Here is a 25269-nt window from a genome sequence, read left to right as displayed (position 1 = left end):
GCGCAAGGGGCAGGGCGCGGAACCGGCCGTACCCTGAGCGGACGCGGGTTAAGCGGCGGCGGCGCGGCAGGGCCGCTCTCCGGGCCGGGGGTCCCGCAGCGCCCGGAGCGGGCGGGGAGTCGGGTGTCCCCCTCGCTGGTGACCCGGGGCTGCCCCGGGCAGCGCGGACCCTCCCGGACTACGAATCCCATGGTGCCCCGCGCGGCGAGCTGACGTCAGACGCCGCGCTGTCCTTAGCCCGCGCACCCGGATGTGAGTCCCTTTTGCTCCCCCGGAAGGTGAGGATGGCGGAGTTGCTGCGATCAGCGCCGGGCCCGCCGCGCTCCATCCGCCGCCATCCGCCCGCCGGCGGCCCCGCCGCGGTTACAGGCGCGGCCCGGCAGCCTCGGGGAGCGGCGGGGGGGCGCGGGGGCCCGGATGGGCGCGGGGTGCGGAGGAGCGGGAGTGTCGCCGGCCCGGGCGGGCCAGGCCGCGGCGGGATGCGGAGGCCGCGCCGGAGCCTCCCGGGAGCTGGGCTGGGGCTGGACGGGGGAGGCCGCTGGGGCCGGCAGCCCAGCGGCGCCGGGGCATTCCCGAGCCGGGACAGAAGTGGCTGCAGAGTCGGGGTGTGTTTGCGTGTTCCCGGGCTTCCCACCGAGGAGCGCTGGAGCTGTTGTAACCAGAGAGCAGGAGCATTTTAAGTCATGTAGAGGCACGCAGGGAGCAGCGCTTGGTCAGCCATGGCTGGAGGAGGTGGCTGACAGGTACTGCAAAAGTGTAAAGGATGGTTTGGATTATTTTATTTTGTTTTCTTTGCTCTGTAACAAGCCCTAAACCCTGCTGTTTGTGCTCGCAGATGGCGGGTGAGAAGGCGCCCGCGGAGAAGAAGCCAGCTGAGAAGAAGCCGGCCAAGAAGAAGGCAGGGGAGAAGAAGCCGGCGGAGCAGAAGCCAATCCAGAAGGCAGCAGGGGACAAGAAGAAGAGGGTGAAGAAGTACCATGCCAGCCGTAACCCCACCCTGGCCCGGGGCATCGGGAGGTATTCCCGCTCAGCCATGTACGCCAGGAAAGCCTTGTACAAGCGCAAGTACACGGCCCCAGAGACAAAGGTAGGGTGGGAAACGCTGTGGGAATAATCGTATTTGTTGTGGTGCTTTTGGTTTGGACTGTGCTGAGTTTTCCCTGTTCTTTGCACACAGATAGAGAAAAAGAAGAAGGAAATGCCCCGTGCCACCATCACTAAGCCAGTGGGTGGAGACAAGAATGGAGGCAGCCGGGTGGTTAAAATCCGGAAAATGGTATGGAAAAGCACTGGGATGCTCGTGGTTGGGTCCAGGTAGCTTTAGGCTGGGTGATGAGCCTCGGGCCTGGGGGATGTGGGGACCTCAGCCTGTGCTGTGCTTCATTGTTGGCAGCTCTCCTTGAGCACAGACCCAGCGTTCTTGGGAGATGGTGGGAATTTAGGTGGGAATTCTGTGCCCTATGTATTGCTGAGGTGGAAGCACACACAAATACAGAGCTGGACTCAAAATATTCCAGGAAACACTCTGTGTGTTCCCAAGCACTGGCTGCAGCAGAAATCCTTCAGCAAGCTGAACTTCAGGGAAACAGGGACAACCCTTTCTGAGGGTTGTCCCGCTGTCCTGTGGAACACAGGTGGTACAAGATGTTTGTTCTCTTTTCCCAGCCCAGGTACTACCCCACGGAGGACGTTCCCCGGAAGCTGCTGAGCCACGGCAAGAAGCCGTTCTGCGAGCACAAGCGGCGCCTGCGGGCGTCCATCACCCCCGGCACGGTGCTGATCCTGCTCACCGGCCGGCACCGCGGCAAGGTGGGCACAGCTGCTGGCACAGGGGTTTGGCAGCATTTCAGCCACCCTGAATTTCTCAGCTGATTTCAGCTAACTCTTCTCGGCCACTGGGTGCAAATCTGTGGCTTCTGTCTGGGTGTTTTCCTTGTCCAGCCTTTAGGGGAGGCAGAGTTGGAATATTTGTTAAATTTAGGTTGTTCTGAGGAGAGCTGGAAGTAAAACAGGCTCAGCCAGTTGCTTGGATGACATGAAAGGAGTCTTGCTGCAGTGCAGAGCAGCAGAGACAGTGCCTGTTTCTGTTTCTGCAGCAGCAAACACAGAATTTTGTCCCACGGTAGTTACTGCAAAGGAAAAATTAAGAGTTTTATTCTTAATCTAATTATCAAGGTAACACTGGATTGTTACATTGGGTTCTCCATCCTCAGGATGGTCACCAACACAGCAGGCATCCTTTATTTTCTTGAGGTCTTTGATGTCATACTCTGTAAAGAATGCTGTCAGAGAAGGAAACCTTGACCAGAAGGAACGAAACACAACTGGGGAATAGCTTTAACCATGTGATGTCTTTGTGGTGTTTATCCAATTCCTGCCTGTAACTCGTACAAAGGATTTGGGTGATGGGATGGCTGCTGCCATCCTGTAGGATGGGGGAAGAGTAAAGCTGGAGTAATTGGCTTTGCTCAGCCTTGAGTGAGGAAGCTCATGGAGAGTCACGCTCAGTTGGAGAGGAGTTAATGAAGTGCTGGAGCTTGGATCACAGGGTGGCAGCTCCTCAGGTGGCACAGCTGAGCCACACCTGGAGCACTGTCAGTGCTTGTACCAGTAACAGAGTACAATTCCAGTTTGGCTGTGGTATGGAAGCACTGGGACCTGAGGATTGATACCACATCTCATTTTTTACAGCGTGTTGTGTTCCTGAAGCAGCTTGATACTGGCCTTCTGCTTGTTACAGGTAAAAATTTTTATTTAAACATGATATTTTTGTTTTGGGGGGTTCTGTGAATTTGGGGTGGATTTTTTTAAGTTTGTTTCTGGGGTCGGTAGCACAACAGATCTACATGTGTTTGCTTTGGCATGTCAGTGTGGAATCACATTTTGTGGTGGAGTAACCACTCCTGGAGGTGTCCACGGAATGACAGAATGTGGCACTCAGTGCTCTGCTCCAGTTGATGAGGTGGTGATCAGTCAAAAGTTGGACTTGATGATCTTGGAGGTCTTTTCCAACCCTGATGACTCTGTCATTTGTGACATTGCAGGGAAGTGGAGAGGAGATAATTAAGCTTCAGTATCTGACTACCTGGAAGAGCTCAGGAAGTAAATTTTTGTATTTAGAGGGCTTTGAGGGCTTTGACTGTTGAGATTTTAGCTGGAGGCAACTCTGAAGGAACTGGTCATCACACAGACTACAAAAATTCAGCTTCAAGGCAGCGGTTTTCACCAGAAAAGCTGACTTTGTTCTCTCTTGTCTTCTCTGCCTTCAGGCCCCCTGGCTGTCAACCGTGTCCCTCTGCGTCGGGCCCACCAGAAATTTGTTATCGCCACATCCACAAAGGTGGATCTCACTGGGGTGAAAATTCCCAAGCATCTCACTGATTCCTACTTCAAGAAGAAGAGGCTGCGGAAGCCCAAGCACCAGGAAGGAGAGATCTTTGACACTGAGAAAGAAGTAAGGGACAGGGTGGTTCTTTCTTTCTCAATGCTCCTGGATAGGCTGGAAAGGGGGAATTAGCAGGAAACAAACGGATTTTAAGTGGTCATTAATAAAGTGAGGTGATGCCATTAAAATGAGGTAACCTCCCTTTTAAATTTGGGGATTTTTCTCACAGGAGAAGGAGTGATTATTCCAGATAAATGTCTTTTTTGACCAAGAAGCACCTTTACTGTGTTGGCTCCAAGGGGTGCTTCAGCACTCCACCACCTTCCCATTATTTAGAACAAATAGAGAAAAGATTTCTTGAAAATCCCAAAACTTAGGGTTTGCCCTGAATTTTCTTCTCTCTCTAAAGGATTCTGCAGTTGCTCCCCAGGAATTTGATGTTGTTCTTTGTGCTTTGCAGAAATATGAGCTGACGGAGCAGCGCAAGGCAGACCAGAAGGCCGTGGATTCCCAGATCCTGGCACGGATCAAGAAGGTGCCTCAGCTCCGGGGGTACCTGCGCTCCACATTCTCTCTCTCAAATGGAGTTTATCCTCACAAATTGGTGTTCTGAGCCTTCTGGAAGCACCACATTAAACTCCAAGGGAAAAAAAGAAAAAGCAAGGATTTGTGGTGTGTTCATTTCAGTCTGTCACAGCAGGTGTTTTTCACAATTCTTGCAGTGTATGTTACTGTGGGTTAAACTCTGAGGGGCTGCAGGTAGTGACCAGAATTTGGAGTGTGCAAAGTTGGGAGGTGGAAGTTTTGGCTGTTTTAGTTTTGTGGTGTTTGTTGGATTTATTTTTTTAACTACTGAACATAAACAGGAATTCAGCTTAACTCTGAGTGAGCTGGGGAGGGATCCTGAAGAGATTTTCCTTCGGGAATAGCAGATAATGCTGGGCTGACACAGTCCAGGATAAAATCTGGATAAAATGTGTGTGCTGAACCTCAGCAAACAGGGAACTTTCTAGAGGTATTTCAGGAGCTATGCCTTAATTTTGAAGTGGAAATGCTGGGAATACTCCACAGTTCTGCAGGATAACTTATTCCTGAAACTAAAAAAATACAGACTATATGTCCCTTTCCTGTTCTTCATCCTTGTGGGATGTAAGGAGTATATCTGCTTAGAACAGAAAGCAAAAGCATGATCTTAATTCTGTAGGCTTGGAAATCGGTTCAAAAACAAGGTGCTTCTGTGAAGGGGAAGTATTTTTGTATCCTGGGAGACTTCTGGAGTCTCTACAAATTTTCCTATCTCAAAAGGTGGCTGAAAGTGAGTGGAGAAAGTTCATTCTGTGTTTCCTTTGTGTTGAACTCAGCAGAAAGCAGTGCTCTTACACAAACCAGGGATGCACAGATCACCAAGTCTGGCACTCTGGAGCTCTTCCTTAGCCAGACTTCTGCAGGAATCCAGGTTTATGTAACTGTACCATCTGTCTGCCCAGTAATTCTGAGCTGAAGTAGCCAACAGGGTTAGACTTGGTAAGAAATAGAGATTTCATCAAATTCATACAGGCTCCATGGAAAGGGGGTAGGAAAGGGAGCGATATAACCCTCCCTGAGGTGGAAGCCATGCTCAGTGGGAAAGAGGAATTGGGCTTGGAGTGCTCCAGAGGCAGTGAAAGAACTTGGACACCTGTGGAGTACCTGGTTTGCACCAAGGGGCTGTGGTCTGGTGCTGGTGGGTGTTACAGTGTGTGGAAGTGAAAGCACTGGGCACTCCCACCATCCTCCTGATGATAATTAACAGGCTGGGAGATCTGGGGGTGTTCACCTGGAGAAGGGAAGGCTCCAGGGGAACCTTCGAGCTCTTTGCACTGTCTAAAGAGGCTCCAGGAGAGCTGGAGAGAGACTTGGGACAAGGGATGGAGTGACAGGCCAAGGGGGAATGGCTTCCCACTGCCGGAGGGCAGCGTTAGATGGGATACTGGGGAGAAATCCTTCCCTGGGAGGGAGGTGAGGCCCTGGCACAGGGTGCCCAGAGGAGCTGTGGCTGTTCCATCCCTGGAAGTGTCCACGGCCGGCTTGGACGGGGCTTGGAGCAACCTGGGATAGTGGAAGTGGCAGGAGTTGGAACAGGATGAGCTGTGAGGTGCCTTCCAAGCGAAACCAGCCTGGAATTCTCTCTGAAGTATCAGTGAGGCTCAGCAGAGGGAGGCAGAGAGCTGCCTGTGTCCCGGTGCAGAATTCCTAGCCTGGCTGGGAGGTGGCTCTGTGCTGTGTTCTGCCCTGTGTTCTTTATTTTCCCTGCCATTGGAATTTTGTCTGTGATTTGTTACATCTTCTCTTGTGTGTGGTTTGGTGGATAATGGACTTAGTCAGAGGTTTTTCAGTTAAAAGGAGTTTTTCCTGCAGTTCTGGAAATGGCCTGTTGACATGAATCAACTCAAAAAAGATACAGAAGGGTTGCACTCATCCCCCTGCAACTGCTAAGGTAGGTCTAAGAAAAATCTTAACCAAATATGCTTAGAAAGTTCACTTAAATTAAAAATTGTGTGTGGGAACACTGAAATGGGGAAAGCCCCATCCAGCAAGTAGAATCAAAAGAGTTCATATGAGCATGGGGTATTGTAGTCTGCAACCCCAAATTCAGTCACACACTTGTGCTCTTGAGGGAAAACTGCAGCACGTATTAATGCTCCAGTCATCCCCTTCCCTCTGGGAGTGGGGAAGTTGCAGTAACAAAATATCCCCAAAACCAATTGGGTGTGGAGATTCAACCATGTTCTCTGGAATTCCTGGTTGCTCTGGCACATTCCTCCTTTGTGGATCAGGAGACACCTGGAACCATTAACCTTGTTTGCTGGGAGGGGAGGCTCTGTCTGCCAGTGTGCTGTCAGGAAGTGATTTGGAAATGGGAGTTGGTTATCAATAGATGCTGGTCTGCAGCAATGGCCTCGCGTGCTGCCACTGCCCCGTTCCTGTCACCTGTGTGACGAGGTGCTGACAGTAACACACCCTGCAAGGTGGGGAGGGAGGAAGGAAGGGAGGAATCTCTCTGCTCCTGTCAATCCCTGAGCTGAGTCACTGGCCCAGCTGGATGCCAGTGTCACACCAAGGGATGTGGGAGCAGAGAAAATTGGAACACCAAATCCTGCCTTCCCGAGGCTGAGCAGCTCCTCAGGCCGTGCTGCAGCAAATGGAGATGGCAAAACCCTCATGTTCCATAAGGAGAGGCAGCTAGTGATCAGCTGTGATGTGTCTGTCTCCAACCTCCCAAATATTTTCCCTGAATTCTGTGAAATCTGCCTTCTTTCTGACAAGCTGCAGGGTGAGGGATGGCAAACAGGAAAAACGAGGCCTGTCCAGGTGACCAGCACAGAGGGATTTTTCAATCCAGATAATGCTGGCCACTACCTGAGCACCACTTGCAGCACATAAAGAGCCTTTGTGTGTGTTCTGGCTGTGCCCAGCATTTCCCATTCCCAGCATGTGAACAGTTCTGCAGCCTGGGCTCGCTGAGTCACTGCTTTTTCCTGGGCAGCCCCCACAGAAGAAGCCAGAGACATCCAAAGCCTCCATCACCCAATGAAAAGTGCTGGAGATGTGCAGCTCCAAAAATAGTGACAGACTCAACCACAGCAGCACTTCATTAGCATCAAATGTGCTCTTTGCTTCAGCTGCCTAATAAAGTGATGTGTAATTATAATAAAGCATCCTTTGGAGAGGAAAGGGAGAGGGATGTTGGCTTTCCCAGGGAATTGATAATAAGATGTGATACCTTGTTATCTCCAGGCACCTATTTTTACCTGGCAGCTGTGCAGTGACCTGGTGGCTGCAGTTCCAGCCCAGTGAGGCTCTGTCCAGCTGCCACGGTGGGCAGTGGGCTCAGGGAGGCAGACTCTGCCTTTGCCTGTGGAATGAGGATCCTTCTGGGACCAGGATCCTCAGGAGAAACTGAGGCTGATCTGCAAGACTAAGTCCTTTCCAGTGCCAGGTTTGTAAAGAACAGTTACCTGTGGCATTTCAGCTGTGACACTCTTGGGTTTGACCTTAATTAAGAGAAGGTGCTCTGGTATCTGGAGTGTGAAGGTGCTTTCATGGGACTGCCACACCTTTTGGGCCAGGTGGTGAGGAAAATTTGCCAAATTCCCAGATGTCCAGTGGCTGGCTGCTCAGTTCACCTGTGCTGTAGGATGTGCCTTGTTATGAAGGAGAGACTGACCCTTTTTCTCCCAGCATATCCCACCTGATCCATGCCCTCTCTCTCTCCTCAGAGTTCAGAACTGTTGCAGAAAAAAAATCACTCTGGATGTTCCCACGAGCTCAATAAAGAATGATCAAATAAATGCCAATCCTATGGATACAGCATAAAGAGCCTCTGCTCCTATCCTGGTTTGGGAAGAGGAAATGAAGTTCCCAGCCACTATTTACCTGTTAATTTGATTTCTCCAGTTCTCCTGCATTGCAGGCTGCACTAAGCACTTGACAACTCATTGCTTAAGCAATTAAAGCAATTAAATACTTATTTTTCTAAGGATCTTATTCATAATAGTCCTTGCTATGTTTTGTTCTGGAAGCCACTGGTTGAGCAAAGACAGGCAGTGCCTGAGTCACTAGGCCTGGGATAGTTGCGTGTGGAATTTGCCATGGGTGCCAAGGAACAACCAGGACATTTTTCTTTATTTAGTTACTTTTTAATTATTTGTTTGTTGTTTGGAGTGTTTAGACCAGAGCAGTCTTAACCCTCTCCCAGATATCAGTCAAAACCCCCATTTTTGTCAGCTGGCTGGCTTTTTTGGCCTCATTTTATGTATTTTTCCACCCCATTATTTGAGTGTTTATCTCAGGGGAAATGACTTTGCCTGATGGATTGTACACAGAGCCAGCAGCTTCTCTGACCTAAGCATGGTTCACACTCCACCAGACATAAACACTTATTAGTTGTAATAGTGATGAGGAGAGAGGAAGCACAGTAGTGAAAAAAGGACTTGAGATGAAAGAAATTCTATGGTTTTTTCCTCAGCAATATTGATTTTTTTGTGCGATCCTGAGCAAGTAACTTATTTTCAGTGAGGTCTGGGCTCCCATACTGCAGAAAGCAGAAATTTTTTCTCATGTCTGGTCTCAAGAAGTGCTTTCAACTTCAGAAAATGTAAAGTTTATGTCTATTTTCTAAAGTACATAAAAGAATAAGTGTCTGCTTGGCTGACACTGAGAGGGGACTGATCTTGTTCTATAAGCTCATATTAACATTTCATACTAAAAAATTCAAACATTGTGTTGTGCTGAAGACTGGCACAGGTGGCACGAAGAATAAATGTTTTCATAGTCCTATTTATCAGTTTTAATGTCATTTTTTGCAGAATTTAGGCTGTTTTATTTGTACAGGGCAGCAGAGCTCAAAGATTCAGAGACTCTGGAGCCAATGTGTGTTTCTGCAGTTGCCTGATTAACAGTTCCTGGTGCTTTGCCTGCACCAGGTTTTAATTGGTTTTAATGATGATCACAACCAGCTTCTCATACTTTACATCTGCTGGGCACTTTGGCCTTGTGACACCCAGCACAGGTAAAAAGTTGCCATTAGAACACCAAGAAACCACACAAAGGTAAAATGATTTCTCCAATCCATTGGAATAAGCCAGTGCGATGCAGAGAGCCACCCCAAGGAACACAAGGAAAGGCTCTAAATCTCATGGAGAAAATAAAGATTAAACCAGAAGCAATTTCATCTTCATCTATGTTGTCAGTCCTAGTGGGTGTAGAGGTTTTCCACTGGCCTGACAGATGCCTTAGGATGTGGTTGTTTTCAAAATTAAGGCTTTCAAGTATCACCATGTGCTGTACATGGGATCCTGTTGTTCAAAATGGCCGTTTTCACAAGAGGAAGTAAAACCGAAGATAAAATGCACAAAAGCAGTCCTTGGTTCACAAGGGAGGAAGGGCATTTTTCAGAATAAGGCCCTAAAAAGAGTGATGCACCCTCAAAATGATGTCACCATTCAAATTCCTGGTGTGAGTGTCCTGCTGAGCTGAAAGGAAGATCTCTTTTGTGGAATTTCACAGAAATTGGTGGGGAACCAGAATTCTTCCTTCAAGTAAACACAAAAAACCTGACCAAATGCCCCTGTGGAATCAGGGAACTGAAAGCACAGCAACTCTTGCTCAAAGGAGAGGCACATGGCAGAGCCCCTGTGCATTGCACCTTGTCCACACGGCTTCCCTGAGGCCTGACAAAGTGCAAAAAGGAGCTTTGTGTTTGTGGGAGAGAAAAAAGCAAACACATGCCCAGAGCAGAGCATGGAGGGAGAAAAGGAAAACTGCTTTTTGAGGCTCCTGATGCAACAGAACCTTCGAGAGGGTTGGGGTTTTTTGTTCAAATTCTGGCTTTGGTCAAAGCACTGAGCATAAAAATGTGTGGTTTATTGAATCCAACACTCCAGGAAAGACTTGCCTGCTTTGTAATTAAACAGACTTCATCAAGGCAATGTCTCACATCATTCTGTAACTGCCTTCTAACACAGACAACCCATTAATCCTCAAACTGCCTGACAGCTTGAATAAAAAATATAATTAAAATAATACAAATAACAGCACAAATTGCGTGGTTTGGGCTCCCTTGAAATAACTGCTGATTTCACAAGTGCCTGAGAAGGGTGTCCCAGTGTGAGCCAGGCAGTGCAGCTGCTCCTGTGGATTTATAATTCTCATTAGAATTTCTATCACTCTGCCCATCCTGTCACCCTGAGCTTCAACTTTTCATGTCATTCAATTGCCACCACCCCAAGCCTGGGCAGACTGGGTAATCAAGCCTAAAAAATGGCTTTTTGATGTGTTTGTCAGGCCCAATCAAGAGCCACATGATATCAGAATGGAGCCCAGCACAAACAATGTGGTGCCTGTGCTGCAGGAGGAGGGCTGGGCTCTTGTCACCTGTCTGGGAAATGATAATCTCATGGAGGGGGAGATGCTGGTGGCTTTGGGTGACTGACAGCACTGCTCTAGTTCTCCTGTTGATTAATTGATTGTCTGTGAGTTTATTTTAGTTGAAGTTTAGTTCTTCCTGGTTTCTCTGTAGGCTGCTCGTGATGTTCTTTTTAAAGAAACACTGTGCTGTTGTTAAGCATAAAGTGAAGGTTTATGAAGCAATTCCTACTGCCTGTCAGGACCAGGATTTCATAAGCACAGGCCATTCCACTGCAGCACCATAAACTCACCTCTACCACATCACAAATGAAGAAACTCTCCTACCTGTAGCAGCATGAAAAGATTTTCAACCATCCTGGCTTCCCTCAGGGGCCAGTCCAGCCCAAATGCGGAATGATGAACTATTTGGCCTTTCCTGGTTTGTGCCATCTGGCTGGAAGGAAAATAGGGAAAAATAGGTGAGTCACTCAATTAGTGGCTCTCAGTTTTGGGTTTGTTTTGAATACCTGTCACCACTGAAGAGAAAATCAGCACAAACTAACATTTGTTTGGGTCAGGGATTCACTGCCCTGCCTTCCTTTTGTGAGGAAAAAGGGTTGGTAGAGCTGCAGTGCCTGCGCAAACCTGCTAATTAGGAATTCACAGCCTTGGAACTGATCTATGAATTGCAAGTAAAAGACAAAGATGATGAAAGTTCAAAAGCCACCTCATTTATAATCCTCATTTAAAGTCCTGTTTTGGCTCTTCTCTTTGGTGTCCTGTTGGTTCAGACTCTCTGGGGACACCTTCCACCATCTCAGGTTGCTCCAAGCCCCCATCCAACCTGGCCCTGGACAAGGGAATTGTCCCAAAATGCAGTTTTCCCCTGGAATGTTATATTGCAAATGTCAACATTTCAGTTTTTTATTCTGATTGTGATTGAACATTTAAAATAAATATTCTGTGAAGTTCTGCCCAGATCTCAGCTTTGACCAATGCGTGCACGGAGCCATCCATATGGGGAGAGAGAACTTTTCCAGGGATATCAGTTCTGGAATTTGGCCATTACAGCTCTTGTTCAGTGTGAAGTAATAGGAATTTCCCCTGTGTTTAAACCAATCCCTGTTTGAGGGAATCCCTCAAACACAGGGATTGCAGGATTAGTATTTCAACCAATTCACTTGGGAAATTAGAGAAAATTCTTGAAATAAAAATGTAGACACTCAAATTATTTCTTGATAGGCTAAGAGAAAACCAGATGATGACACTTTTTCTTTCCAAGGGTGTTAAATAAAATTTAGGTAAAAGATGGGGTAAATCTGAAGGCAGAGATGCCACCTTGTAATGTTTACATGTTTACAATATTGAGCAGAATATTGGAGCAGGTTTTTTTTCATTTATTTATCCCTTGTGTTACTGCACCAGTTTTCAGAGAGGTTGAATTTTAAAACAGCACAGAATAGCTGTATTTAAACCTACCTATTTTTGGATAGTAATAATGAGTCTTCTGAGACATTCGAGATTCAGAAATTCAGGACAACCACTCAGGGATCTGCTCAGCTCCCAACCACTCTTCCTCACTGATGGGCACCATTTAGGTATTTCCCTCCAGAAAAGACTATCTGAGTAAGAAAATGAGACCTGAGATTAGGGAGAGCACTGTTAAATGCCAGCACCTCAAGGGACATGAGTACAAGTTACAGAAAAACCCAGAGGAAAGATCAGGCTTCCAGAGTCCATGGCCTCCAGAGAAAGTTTGAAAGGACAGGGATTATTCAGTACAGAGATGATGGAGAGGAACTCTGGTCACAGCCCTCATGAGTGAAGACAGCAGGGGAGGGAGGAAATAAACTGTTCTCTGTGCCTGCAACAGCTGGAAAGTCAATGGAAAGGGTTAAATTGCAGTAGCACAAGTTCAGTTATGGATTAGGAAACTCCCTAAAGGTAAAGACAATTCAACAATGGAAGAGACTGAACAGAGAAGCTGTGGCTGCCCCATCCGTGGAAGCGTTCAAGGCCAGGTTGGACTGGGCTTGGAGCAGCCTGGGATAGTGGGAGGTGTCCCTGCCCATGGCAGGGGGTGGAATGGGATGGGCTTTAAGGTCTCCTCCAACCCAAACCATTGCGGATTCCCTGATTCTGTGACTGCAGATGGAGTCTCCACTGAGATGGGCCAGGTGTGGGTCACAGCACTGCATTGAGTTGTCTCTGAGAAAACATTCCACCATCTTTATTATGATTCCATAATTTACATGTTTCCTGTCCAATTTAAGTAAGGCCATGTTTGCAAGATAGTGATTCATACTCTTGTTTCCTATAACTCTTATTCATTTCAATAAAAATATCTTTCTATTTGTTCTTCCTCCCTCAAGCCCACCTTGCAATCTTCAGCAATTACTGCTCTTCTAAAAGAGAAAAATGTGAATATTTCCCTTTGCAATTAAAATAAATTTCTGAGGTTTGGAATTATTTTATTTCAAGGTCTGGTTTCTTCCTTCTCTGTCAAACACTGATTTTTTTCTCCACTTCAGTCCTTTCTAAGCGTTACTTGGAGAAACTGTATTTTTTAATCCCAGATAACGTGCCAAGAAATGCCAGTATTGCTTGGGTAGTGGCCTTATTAATGATGGCATTTGGGCTCCCTAAATAACAAGTACCAGGCAGAGGAGCCAGGATTCAGGGTCTGCAAATCTGCTTAGTGCAGACCACATAAAAATAGCAACTTGTTTTTCTTTTTCACACATTTCTTAGTGCCACAGTGGTCACTGAAACTGGAAGCGTCATTTCTAAATGAACAGGAAGATGCACAGCAAAGCCTTGGGATGAAAAGAGTGCTCCCCACACATAATAGCTGTTCATGTAAAATTAAACTGAAGGGTGAGACAATGTTGCTTTAAATGCCTTTACATAACAGGCAAATTTCAAGAAAGAATAGGGAATTTCCATTTGCAGCTCACAGGAGTTAATTTTTGCCCACAGACCACGAGCATCTGCTAAATCTCAGTATCTATGATGTCCAGAGAAGCACAGGGATACAGGAGACCTGCACAGGAAGGAGCTGATCCCGAAATCCTGCCACAAGAGGTAGAGGTAACCACAGCAGCTCAAAGAATGCTCAACGTCTGCCCAAAAACAATGGAAAAAAATGCAAAATAATGGAAGCAAAAGAGTGGCTTTCTGCAGGAGCCTATTTACAAGTTGAGGGTTTTATTCCTTCAGCTTGATGATCTGTGCCACAAAGTTATTCTGGTCTATTTTTTAAGTCTTCCCATAAAATAGACCAAGACTTCTTTGTAGTTGCTGCTGTACCCCTCTGACTGCACATTGAAGCTGCAGTGGCTGACATTTGCTGGTGACAGGCAGAACACAAATATTATATTTTTTTCATTACATTACACAACATCTTCTGCAGCAGATGCCAGGCAAACTGCATGGAGTTTGCTGCATCCAGTACAGCCCTAGGACTGAAAATTCCATGTAGGAAGCTATATCAGCATTCCATTAATTCCTGAATGGCAGGCACTTCAAATAATTTAGGAAATCACATTTACCAGTGATTATTTTATTTACCTGCAGTGAGGCAGGACAGGGCACATTTCTCACTTTTATTCCATTGCATTCATTCAATAACTGCTTTTTAACTTTGAATTGTCAACTCAATAGAATCCAGAAGAACTCCAAATAAGCAAATCAATAACTATAAAATGGTGAATATCCCTTCTGCTCAGCTTGGGAAGTCTTCACACAGATATGGCTAAAAGGAGGATTTCCAAAACACCTGCACAATGTGCAGCTCAGAGCCAAGGGAGCTGTTTCCACTGGGGGCAGCTCACGTTACTTCCCACAGAAACCCACATGGATTAGGATCCTTCCTGGGAGAAACTGTCACAAGAAAAAGCACAGACCCTGCCAGGGAATAATGTGGCCACACACCTCACTCAGTCAGTGCCTCACCTGCTGGGGAAGTTTCCAGAGCTTTGCTCGCCTCTCCTGGCTCTGAGTCAGCTCCTCATTCCAATAAAAGGCCTTGGCTTGCATCCCAAGGCAGTGGATTGAATCCACAGCCATGTCAAACACGGATTCTCCATGTGGGAGCTGCTGTAGCAGCCACATTCCTCTGGGATAAAGCAGTCCAGGAGGCCTTGGAAAGAGCACAGGAGAGCTGCAGACAAAGAATTCTCAGCCTGGGGTCACCCAGCCTGTGAAACAGCCCTTTAGAGAACAGGTACATCCAAACCTCTGGAAAACACTGCAAACCCCTTCTGCTGATGTCCTTCACATTGCTTGTGAAGGGAACATCCCTTTTGACTCCCAGCTCTGCCGTTTGTGTTGATTTTGTGGAAGATCCTCAGCTAGCACCATGATAGTAGTACCACAAGATCTAAAGATGGAATTTATTTTCTTTTGGTGGAATGTTACTCCCACTAAAATGCACACACGCTTTGTGTTTCTCTCCCTCTATTCCCTCTGTCACGTGTGGATGAATGAAAACAATGCAAAACTCCCACTCTGGTAACAAAACAATAACACCCGTGGCTGTCTCCCCATGAAATGTTGTGACTAATCCAACCCCAGCAGCTTTTCCTTTGCTCCAAGGAACCTTCGGGAGCCTGGCTTATCTCCCCTGCCAGCACTCAGCTGCCATGTCCCACCTGCCATAAAATCTTCCAATCTCAGCATTCCCTCTCTTCTGAGTCCTCTCAGGGCTCAGGGAGGATCAGGGTCCGTCTGCAGTCATTGTTCTCTCTGTCACGTCTTGACCAAAAATAACAGATGCCTATGAAGCTTCTCCCTCATAAAAACCTTTGATAGCAGCTCTGCACACTCTCCCTGTTCAAAAATTACTGCAGCACAGAGGCCAATAATATCTGTTTCTAGAATAAAACCAAGCCTGGAGACTCTTCTACTCTCTAACACATGAATAGCAGGGATGTCCCACCAAACAGTGCACAGAGCTATCACACAGATCTCTAAATTACTGCTTGTGTGAACTTACCTGAACCCTGTGTCAACTGAACCGGCCTCAAAAACAAGCTACACAGTGGTGTGAGTGCTCACAGTGCTGAATCAGTGCTACAAAAGGGCTTTGAGTGGGTCCTGTGTTGAGTGGTCACCCATTACATGGAAAAAAATGCTTCTTCTCAACCAGATTTAATAGGATATTAATCTACTGGCGGTAGATCTCGTTTTACTCCAGCTCTGAATAGGCTTTTCCAGCAATAGCACAGCACATTTGTTATAATGCACTAATATGTTAAATAATTTAATCTGATCAAACAGGTAAATAAATGCGTAGAGCTCCATCTCTGTTCAGTTGTGAACAGTCACTGTTCCATGAAAAGCAGACACTTGCAATGGGAATCCCACAGCAATTACCCACTAAAACTATTTAACATTTATCACCACGTCTCTCTCATTAACATGATTTGTCTCAGCGGCATGTCCTTTGCTGAACATCCAGGTACAGCTGCCTGTGACACTGGCTCAGGGCGAGGTCTGAGGGAGCTGAGGGTGAAATTAGACTGAGAAGGAAGGATCAATTTCCTCTGGATCCCCTTTTTTTCCACACATACTGAGGTGTTGCAACCCTTTTGCTTTACACCCTCTGGAATGCTCGGTACACAGAGGTATGGATTTTGAGGGACATACCTGCTCGCTCATGAGTCCTTTGGGAAAAGCTCCTAGAGAGGTGACAGGATTCCTGCAAGGAGTTGACGGAGGGGGACAAGGGGAAGGGAGAAAGGGAAATCATTCTGTGGGGAGACAGAGAAAACGAGGGTGAGCAGAGGTGCAGGAGAGGAGAAACAACCATGTGAGGAACGTGAGGGACCAAGAGGGATTAGCCCTGGAAGGACATGCGGAGTTTCAGAGGGGCTTATGTCAAGCCAAGAGGGTTGAGAGGGAAACTGAGGGGAACAGCACTGAGGGAGCAGCTCTCGGTCCGGGCAAATGGTGGCGGGAGGTGAAGGGCTGAGGGAGCGGCCATTGCGTGAGGGCGAGACCCCGGGGCAGCGCTGAGGGGAGCAACCCCTGGGGGATGAGGCGAGGCGCTGAGGGGAGCGCCCCGCGGGGCGGGTGAGACACTGAGGGGAAAACACCCGGTACGGGTGATCCGCTCCCCACGATGAGGGTGAGGCGCTGTGGGGAGCGCTCCCGGTACGGGTGAGACACTGAGGGGAGAACCCCGGTACAGGTGATCCGCTCCCCCCGATGAGGGTGAGGCGCTGTGTGGAGCGCTCCCGGTGCGGGTGCGGCGTGCTGTGCCCGGTGCAGGTGACCCGCTCTCCCCGGTGCGGTTGATACACTCCCCGCGGTGCGGCTGATCCGCTGTGGCCGGTGCGGGTGAAGCGCTGCCGGGAGCACACGCGATGCGGTCCAGCCGCTGCCGGGAGCGCCGCCGGTGCGGGCGGAACGGCGGGAGCGGCCCCGGGGGCGGAGCTCCGGCGTTGGGGGCGTGTCCCGGCGCCCGGGGCGGGGCCCCGCGGGCTGGGAGGGGGCCGGGTGTATTGTTCCCCGCGCGGTGCATGCCGGGCCCGCCTCAGCCCCCAACATGGCGTCGCGCTGTCAGCGGTGTGTGTGAGGCGGGCGCGGGACGCGGGGCTGCGGGCGGGCACGGCGGCTCCCGGAGCTCCCCGGAGCGCCGCCGCCGCGGTGGCAACGCGCCGCTCCTCGCTGCTGCCCGCCGCGCCCCGGCTGTCCGGCGCTCAGGCCGCTGGGGACGCGCCTGCCCCCGCCCTGCCCCCGCCATGGGCGGGTAGCGGGACCCGCCTCGCCTCAGCCCTGCGGAGCCCCCCCGCCCTCCGCGCCATGGGGTCCCCGGCGGGCGCCTCGGCGGCCGCGGCCACCGACTCGGCGCAGTGGCTGTCGGTGAAGGAGGAGACCATCTTCCTGCACGACGGGCTGATCCGGGTCACCGACCTGGCCGAGCTGCCCAGCGAGATCATTGGGGTGGCCGAGCCCGGCGACACCGAGCTGGAGGTGAGGCGGCCCCCCGAGCTGAGGGGAGGGACGGGGCAGGCCAGGGGGTGAGGGGGAGGATGCCCTCGGGAGAGGGGCACGGTGGCAGCAGAGGCCTGAGGCGAGGAGGACGGGGGGATGGGAGATGGGGGTGCAGGGAGGATGACTAGGGGAGGATGGGGGGTCGGGATGGAGGATGCTGGATGCGGATGCAGGGTGAGGGATCTGGAGTACGGAGCCAGCCGGTGTCGAGGCGTTCTGCTTGTCTTGAGTCAATCTAATTTATTTCAGATAATAATGAAAGTGGAGCTGGGCAGGAGGGTGGTGAGGTGTTGATGTAAATGGAGGGTGAAGTATTGGGGCGTCCTCCTTGTTTTGGATCCGTAAGGTTTGGAAATCAGAGCCGCACTCACAGATTTCAGTGTGGCCTTTGGCCCGTTTATTTTTATGAAAGGTTTTGTATCTTCTTGCTGTTACTTTTGGACGGTTTGTAATTCATCAGCCTTACAACGAGATGCTCAGGGCTGCCCGGGTGTTTTAGTCAGCTGTTGACAGTGATCATTATTACGGAGCCGGGAGGGCAGCCCAGATTTTCATCCCAGCTTTTTACCTTCCCAAAGCTGCCCGTGGTGTTGGCTGCAGGCAGGCGGTGCAGCTGTTTTATCTTAGGAGGAGCCGCTGAAGGACTGAATGTCACGGATTATAGGTTGCATCTATTTTGTAGACTGCATTTTTTTTTTTTCCCCCCTGTGTGCCTCCCTTCTCCTCTTTCACCCCGCCCTCCTCCCCAGCAATGTGGCTCGCAATGACACAGGGGCTTTGTCACCGGAGCTGAGCGGTGGGAAGGGACAGGGGGACGATCCAGCCGGAGCTTTATGTCCGGGCTGTGTTTGGTCCCAGGCGTTTTAGGCCAAAAAAAAACGCCTTTTAGTGAGGCTTTAGCTGCTGTCTGGGGTGTTGCTGAGAAGAACCCACGAGCAGTCCTGACAACATCATTGTTCATCGGGTCACGTGGAATCTTTATGGGGTTTGGGGAAACTTCCCCCAGCCTTATTTATCTAAGAAAAGATATATTTTGCTGAACGTGCGTTTTTTGTCCCGTGTGTTGGGACACTGGCATGGGAAAATCAGCTGCTCTCATGAAATGGATGTTGGCAAATATCACATGAACAGGAAAAGGGAGACTTTTAAGGTGGCTGACTTATCTCTGCGTGTATAAACATGGAATGATTCTCCCTTGTGATCAGAGTTGCTCTGGCATTCAGTGCAGCTTGGATGCAAGAAAATATTTTGATTCCATGACATAGTTCTAGAAGCAGCATTGAGTCTAAAAACTGTGCTAGGAAAAAAACATGCTCCCACAGCATTTTTCATGTTATAGCATAAGAAAGGAGGATATCCTTTAAAAAACAAACAAGACCTTATTTTAAGATCTTGCCAGGCAGGCCAGAAGTGTGTTCCAGCCTGAAACTTGACACACAGCTTCACTTGACAAACACTTCAGCTCTGGAGAATTTTTTGTTAGTGTTAGGAATGTCCTAAAACTCCAATTGTTTGGGAGAGATAGGAATGGAATTGGTGCTACTGTGCCTATATTTATTATAACGAGTGTTTCAGCAATCCAGTGCCACTGATTCACAGCATTTTTCCTGCTCCAGAGATTCTTTTCCTGTTGTTCATGTTTGCAGTGCAAAACTTTAAAATAAATAATTAAATAAGACTTTTTGCTGTGGTGCTTATTTCTGATCAGTACTGATTTTGACTTATTTTGATCTTTATTCTTAAGTCACAGCTTATTCAAACCTTTTATTTCTGTCCACTAATAGAATTGATGATCACAAGTGATCAATTTATTTTTAAGCTACCTGCAGATTGGTTTAGAGTTTGGTGTTGAGGGGGGAGGGTTTAAAAAAAAAATGAAAATTCACATGGTGAAAATGTAAAATATTTAGCTCATAACTTTTCTCTGCCTTTTTTTAATGCTGTTTTTATTTAAATAAGGGGCTACTTTGGTGATGTGGAATGGCCTTGAGGAGCCATTTTGTGGAAATAGGTGCACACATCTGATGGAAGCGTGGCCATGCAATCGACTGCTACACAAGAGCTCATTTACACTCTTTCTACTCCTACTTGCAGTGTAATAAATATCTTTGAAAATGGTCCAAACAGAAATCTCTTGGGATGTGCTATTGGCCAAGGGTAGGAGATGCTGCAGCTGCTGCTTTGATTAGGAAACTTCTTTAATTCACTTCTTGTGCTTCATCAGTGGTGGTCAGAAGCCTGGCTGAATTTCTGAGCTGAAGTGCTTAATTAAAAATGTATAATGTTTAATACTTTAATGGGTATTTTTTGGGTGGAGAAGTATCATTTTGGTCTGTTTTGCTTAAATACCCGTTTAATGAGCTTATTGGTGACTAATGTCAGTGTGTTTGGATGTGTTTCCTTTGTCCTTCTGTTCAAAGGTTCTGTCTATTTATAAAAAGAAAAGCAGAGGAAAAAATGTTTCAGTGCTGGTGTTATGCCAAGAAAGGCTTATAAAAACTTACTATTTTGTTATTTTGACTCCCATGCAGCTTTGATTTTATCTTTTTGTATATTTGTGTACAGATCTATTTGTACATATATATTTTATTGGTAGGTTACAAGAGCCCTAACCTTCTCTTTCAACTTGTTCTAGGAGTATGTTTAGTTTTAGAGAGTGTGGAGGTTTTTGCTTTGTTTTTTATTTTTTGTGATGATGTGTGCCAACTTCTTCGATTGTCTCAGCATATTTACAAAAAATGAGGTTTTTTTTTTTTTATTTGATAGAATTTTGTAATGATATGCATGAAACAGCCGCTCCTGGTGCGAGTTTCCCACTAAAATCCTCTAGTCAGGAGAGACCTGGATTAGTCAGTGATTACAGAAGCCTTTGGACCCTTGTTTTAAACCCTTTCACACAGAGAAATCTTTCGAAGTGCAAAGTCTTCTCCTTCTTGGAGACAACCTTAGGTGACAGAGCTGGAGGTGTTGCCGTGACATTTTGGCCGGTCAGTGCTCACCCAGGAGGGACGTTCAGTGGAGGAAGAGCTGTTCCTTAATGTGCCCCAATGGGAACTGCAGCACTTCCAGAACCTTCCCAACCACGCATCTTTCCTGGCGTCAGTTACCCCAGGAGCCTGGTCGGGGTTTGTCTGAAGGAGGGGAGGTCCCTTAAACCAGGGAGATGTGGTCTGGCACCTCTGCAGAGTCACCACAGAATCCAAGAATGGTTTGGGGTGGAAGGGACCTTAAAGATCATCCACTTCCCCCTCCTGCCATGGGCAGGGACACCTTCCACTGATTTTAACGTGGAGCTGGAAGTGTGGCTCCTCTCTCAGTAGCTGTTGGGATCATGTGTGTGTATGTCTGTCCTCATCTGATGTTTGGACTCTCGTTAAGCTCTACTCCTCTAGGACAGTGTGAGGTGCTGCTGGGCAGGTGTTGCTCTGCACTGAAAACAGTTACCTTTAATCAAGTGGAAGTTAAAGAAATAATAAAAATGAAATAACTAAAGAAAAAGTAGTGGCCTTTCCTCTTCCCCCCAGCATGGCCTGGGCTGGCCCTCCATGGAGAGGTTGAAGAGCTGAAGTCCGTGCTGTTTTCTCAGCATGTGCCAGTCCTGTGACTGACTTGTATTTGCCATAAAATGATTTAGACTGGAAGGTTTCTGCTAAACTTCGAAGTTTTCACCCATTTTCCTCCCGGCCCAGAGAAAACATTTTGTCACTTTCCCCTGATTGCTGAAGGAGAGAGCAGTTCCCTGCAATTATCTGGGTCAGTGCTTCCCAAACCTTTCTGCTTGTGACCTTACTGCCGTCTACAAGCGTCACCTCTGTCAAGCTGAAAGTCCCTGATGCCACCATCAACAATTGACTCCTTCCTAAGTGGATGACCCCTCCTGGGGTTGTGACCTCTGACTTGGGAACTGCTGATCCAGGCGTGTGGCAGGCTTGAAACACCCTCATCCTGCCTGTGCATCCCCTTCCAGTGCTCCAGTATTCCTCTGTCAGGACCTGGCATTTATTAAACTCCTCTAATATTGACCCCTGTGCCTCTGACTTCTGATTCTTGAAGTCTTATTTTAGTTAACCTTGTAGAGAAACATTAGGAAACTTCTCAAGGATGATTTTGCAAATCTGTTTCCCAAATATAGATCTTGTTACCAAATGCAGCTGATTAATTCAGTGATCTGCACTCTCAGATGTTTAAATTACAAAGATTTTTCTTTACCTTTTGCAGCCATTTTCACCTACTACTTGAGTAAGCGCCAAAGAAATATTTTAATGAACAAATAAAGAAGCAACACTTTATAGCATTTTATTTATTTACAGCTTGCTTTCACTCTGTAATTCATCTCCGATATGAAGTTTCCTTGGGAAATTTGTATGGTTACAAAAATTATTTGGGATAAAATTGTAAAAGTGTCTCTTAGTGCTTATTTCTGAGCAGTGAGATTTCTAATGCTTTCACAAAAGAAAATAGTTCCTGTTCTTAGCTGAGTTGTTAAAAACCTGCACTGCCCCACACAGGAGGCTTTGGACAAGAGAATATGGTTAAAATTTCTTGGAGCAGAAAAAATTGGAACAACCTTGAAACTTGTAGTTTTTAACTGCAACACTAAAGCATGGTGTAAAGTGCAGCAGCTGCTAAGAACCTATAAAATTTCAGTAGCTAAAACATCAGGGAGAAAATGTTCACACATATTTATATATTTGACACATGGTGTAGCAAGGAAAAGGCTGTAAAGAGAGGTTAGGAAAATGTTTTAGAAGAAATTAAGATGGGTTTTGCAGCAAGGCAGCTTCGTGCTGGGTGTCCCAGAAAACGCCAAGAGCAGGAATGCTGTTCCCCAGCAGAGCAGGAGACAAGGAGTAAGGACACAGGGTTGTTCATGGAGCAGTTTCAGTTGGGATGTGTATTTCAATCTTCAGGGTACCTTTAAAGCTGTCACTTGTGCTCTTTCTCTTACAGAATAATCCATACTTTCTGTAATTCAGTCTTTTTACATTGTTTTATTGGTGTTTCTAGAGACAAAAGAGCCAAATAAGCAAGTGGTGCTGCCTCTCTGCTAACTCTGTACAAAAGGAACGACCATATACCTGTAATGGGTTGGTAAAAGTAATAGAATTAAATTTTTTCATGCTGCTGTTAAAGATAGTTTGCAATTTTGAGGTTGTTTCTGATTTTCTGTCTGGTTTGTACCTCCTGTGAAATGGGAATAATTCCTGTTTAATACTCAGGGGGGTGTTAGGGATGTAACTGACCCTGATAAATGTTCCACCATCTTCATCTTCACGTGTGAACTTCAGCCAATTGAACTCTGGAGAAAAAGAATTAAATGTTATTGGGGAGATTTAGAGGCTTCCCTTTCCAATATGCAACTTTCAGATAAAAACCCCCCTTGGTGCACAACGTCACCGCTCCTCAGTTCCCTGTGTAGTAGAATGAAAACACACACACCCCACAGGCACCGCTGCCAGCACCAGGGAGAGGACAAGGTGCAGGGATTGTAGCCAGAGGAAAAAGCTGCCTTCTAGTGACAGCTCACATTTAAATTTACTTAACAGTGTCATAAAACCTCAGGCTAAAACTCTTCACGTAGATTAGTGTGTGTTAATTGTCCTAGGTCTAGTATTTACTATCAGCAGAAAAACCATGTTGCCCTAAAAATAGGGAATGTCAGCCACTCCTTTCTGGAGCAGAATTGGCAAACACTCTGTTTAATGGGAAGAATTACCTGGGTAAGGTCACATAGTGGGATGCAAAAGGACAAATATTGGATAGAGTGGGAAAGATGACACCTCCCCAGAATTCTTCTAAAATTAGATACCTTTTGTGCTTCTCAGTGTTGAAGAGGATGTTGAAGACCAATTAGAGTGATTGAACTTTGGCTCTGCCATTTTCTTATTAAAATATTGACTAAAATTGATTTAAAAGATCAAACAAGGAACTAATGTGTAAAGATAAGATACTGTAAAATTAAAACAGTGGGAATTAAACTTTCTGCTAACACAGTTTTAGTTCTATGTAAGTAGCTACTTGGGTACCTTGTTCCGTAGCAAAGTGATGTGTTTGTTACATCCTCTACATCCTCTTAGATTCTGTTCAGGCCTTGTTAGGAATGTTTGGGAAGTGATGGATCAGGGACTGGTTCAGTGAGCCGTGTGCTGGGCTGGGTTTGATGCCTGCCCCTGACACCTCCCCAGGTTCTGCACAAGGAAATATTGAGGCACCCCAAAAGGGTACTGGAGATCAGTCCCAGGTCAGAGCTGAAGCTTGGGTGTAAATCCTGAGGCAGCAGGAAAGGGAATTTTACCTTTTATAAACACTGGTAGTTGTGTTGTCTGTATCAGAATTCGTGAAAGAACACGATGGGGGTTCTCTTGCATTTTATTTTAACTTGTTTTGACTTCAGATGGTTAGAAGATGACAAACTTTGCCCGGAGATATGAGAACCCTGGCAGGGGCTGGGATTCCTGGGTGGAATCTTTAGTGTATCCAGAGGGAAGCACTGATGGATCTGGCAGGGACCAAGTGAAGCTCTGTCAGTGTTGGGGTGGAAAGGGCTGTGTTGGCTCCCAGGGAGAGCCAGAGCAGTTCTCTGGGATGTATCCAAACCCTGGAAGCTCCCGGGGTGTTTGTCCCAGCCTCACTGTCTTGAAGCTCCTTTTTGGAGGTAGGGCTGAGTATTGACCTCTAGTAAAAAGGCTTTTGAGGAAAACAACCTTGAATTTCATTTGCTGAAGTGTCCTGTGTAGCAGATGACCCCACACCTTTCTTCTAATATCTTCTTACTTTCTGGAAGTACAAATGCCTGCTTAGACCTTCAGATGATGTTGGATAATTAAGGATTTTTTTTCCACTGGTTCCATAAGCTGTGTGTGAAAATCAGATGATGTAAACTGCATTATCAAAAGTCTCTAAGTCCCATTTTGGAATGATCTTGTAAATGTGTTGAAGCTAATGTACTTCCTGTATCATTTACCCAAATTAGTGCTCATTTCCCTTATGAAAGACCAAAGCAAAACACTCGTACCAATCCCAGACAGACCATCCATGCTTTTAAAGCAAATTGGGAACTGTGAGATCAGGGAGAAACTAAAACTTCAGCAGGAAAACGCTTTTCATCAGCAAAACTGCACATATTTGACACCGACTCGTCCTGATGCTACAAGACAGACTCAGAGCTGTAGAACCATATCAAAGGCAAAAAAAAAATTCACTTTCCTGTTAAACTGTGGGATTCGAGGAGCAAGACATGCAACACCAAGTACATCACAGCTTGTCTTTTGTGGTGGTGTCTTTTTTATTAACAAAGACCACAGACCTGTTTTCTTCAGCATTTAACTCTCAAAATGCAAACATTAATTCTCTTTTTCCTCCATTTCTGCAGCTTGTTGTCACTTAGTGGAAAATCCATCCAGTTTAGTTCAAGAAAATCAAAAGCCAACTGTTGTAGAAAGTGATTCCATCTATAACAGGAAACAAACTTATTTTTGAGACAGCAGAACACAAAACTTAACAGGAGGTGGTTATTTTAAATGTGTAATATGTGGTTTAGGAATTAATATTCATAATCTCTTGGAGAAATTAATTAAAGGAGGTTTATTAGGTATGAGGAGCTCAATATAACATCCATTCAAGTGTAATTACGATGTGAATTCCTTTTGAGTCAACTTTTCCTGGCTCTAGTGGTAAATGTCCTACTGCAAAGCTGTTTCCCTGCCTTTAGTCAGGGGCTGTGTGGCACTGGCAGATGTGATTTGTCCTGCAGCATTTTAACAAGCTGTTCAGGAGTCTGCAATTAGCCAGAAACATTCATTTCATGATCTCTATGACTCCTGCCTGCAATTAAAAAACCCCACAAAACAAACAACCCTGGATGCCATTACCTGTGGCAGCTTTGTCTCTCACATTGCCCTTCCCACATCTATATTTATTTATTAAATGAGAGAAGGACAGTTTAAGAGAATAAAGATGGGCCAAAGATTATATTTGAGGGTGGATGAGATGAGGCA

At 46.8% G+C, this 25269-nt stretch overlaps 2 protein-coding genes and 1 long non-coding RNA gene across 3 annotated transcripts in view; all 3 read left to right on the top strand.

The window, feature by feature from the left end:
* The first annotated feature begins 203 nt into the window (after positions 1–203).
* RPL6 (ribosomal protein L6) lies at positions 204–4051 on the top strand. Its single transcript, XM_039561327.1, has 7 exons — positions 204–278; positions 836–1087; positions 1178–1276; positions 1666–1809; positions 2692–2740; positions 3270–3454; positions 3846–4051. The coding sequence occupies exons 2-7, from the start codon at positions 836–838 to the stop codon at positions 3996–3998; spliced, it is 882 nt and encodes a 293-aa protein (XP_039417261.1). The 5' UTR covers positions 204–278; the 3' UTR covers positions 3999–4051.
* A 1391-nt stretch (positions 4052–5442) lies between these two features.
* Positions 5443–8708, top strand: LOC109144416. Its single transcript, XR_002045184.2, has 2 exons — positions 5443–5861; positions 7645–8708. It is a non-coding gene; the product is annotated as an uncharacterized LOC109144416 (long non-coding RNA).
* Positions 8709–16994: 8286 nt separating this feature from the next.
* HECTD4 (HECT domain E3 ubiquitin protein ligase 4) overlaps positions 16995–25269 on the top strand; it is a 66854-nt gene continuing 58579 nt past the window's right edge. Inside the window, exon 1 of the mRNA XM_039561307.1 lies at positions 16995–17251. Within this exon, the coding sequence (XP_039417241.1) occupies positions 17081–17251 (171 nt within the window). The 5' untranslated portion in view covers positions 16995–17080. The remainder of the gene's footprint in view (positions 17252–25269) is intronic.

This window comes from Corvus cornix, chromosome 15 (assembly GCF_000738735.6).
Source record: "Corvus cornix cornix isolate S_Up_H32 chromosome 15, ASM73873v5, whole genome shotgun sequence".
In the NCBI taxonomy this organism is placed as follows: domain Eukaryota; kingdom Metazoa; phylum Chordata; class Aves; order Passeriformes; family Corvidae; genus Corvus; species Corvus cornix.
Note: the sequence above shows the minus strand (reverse complement) of the source record. Positions and strands in the feature narration are given on the sequence as shown.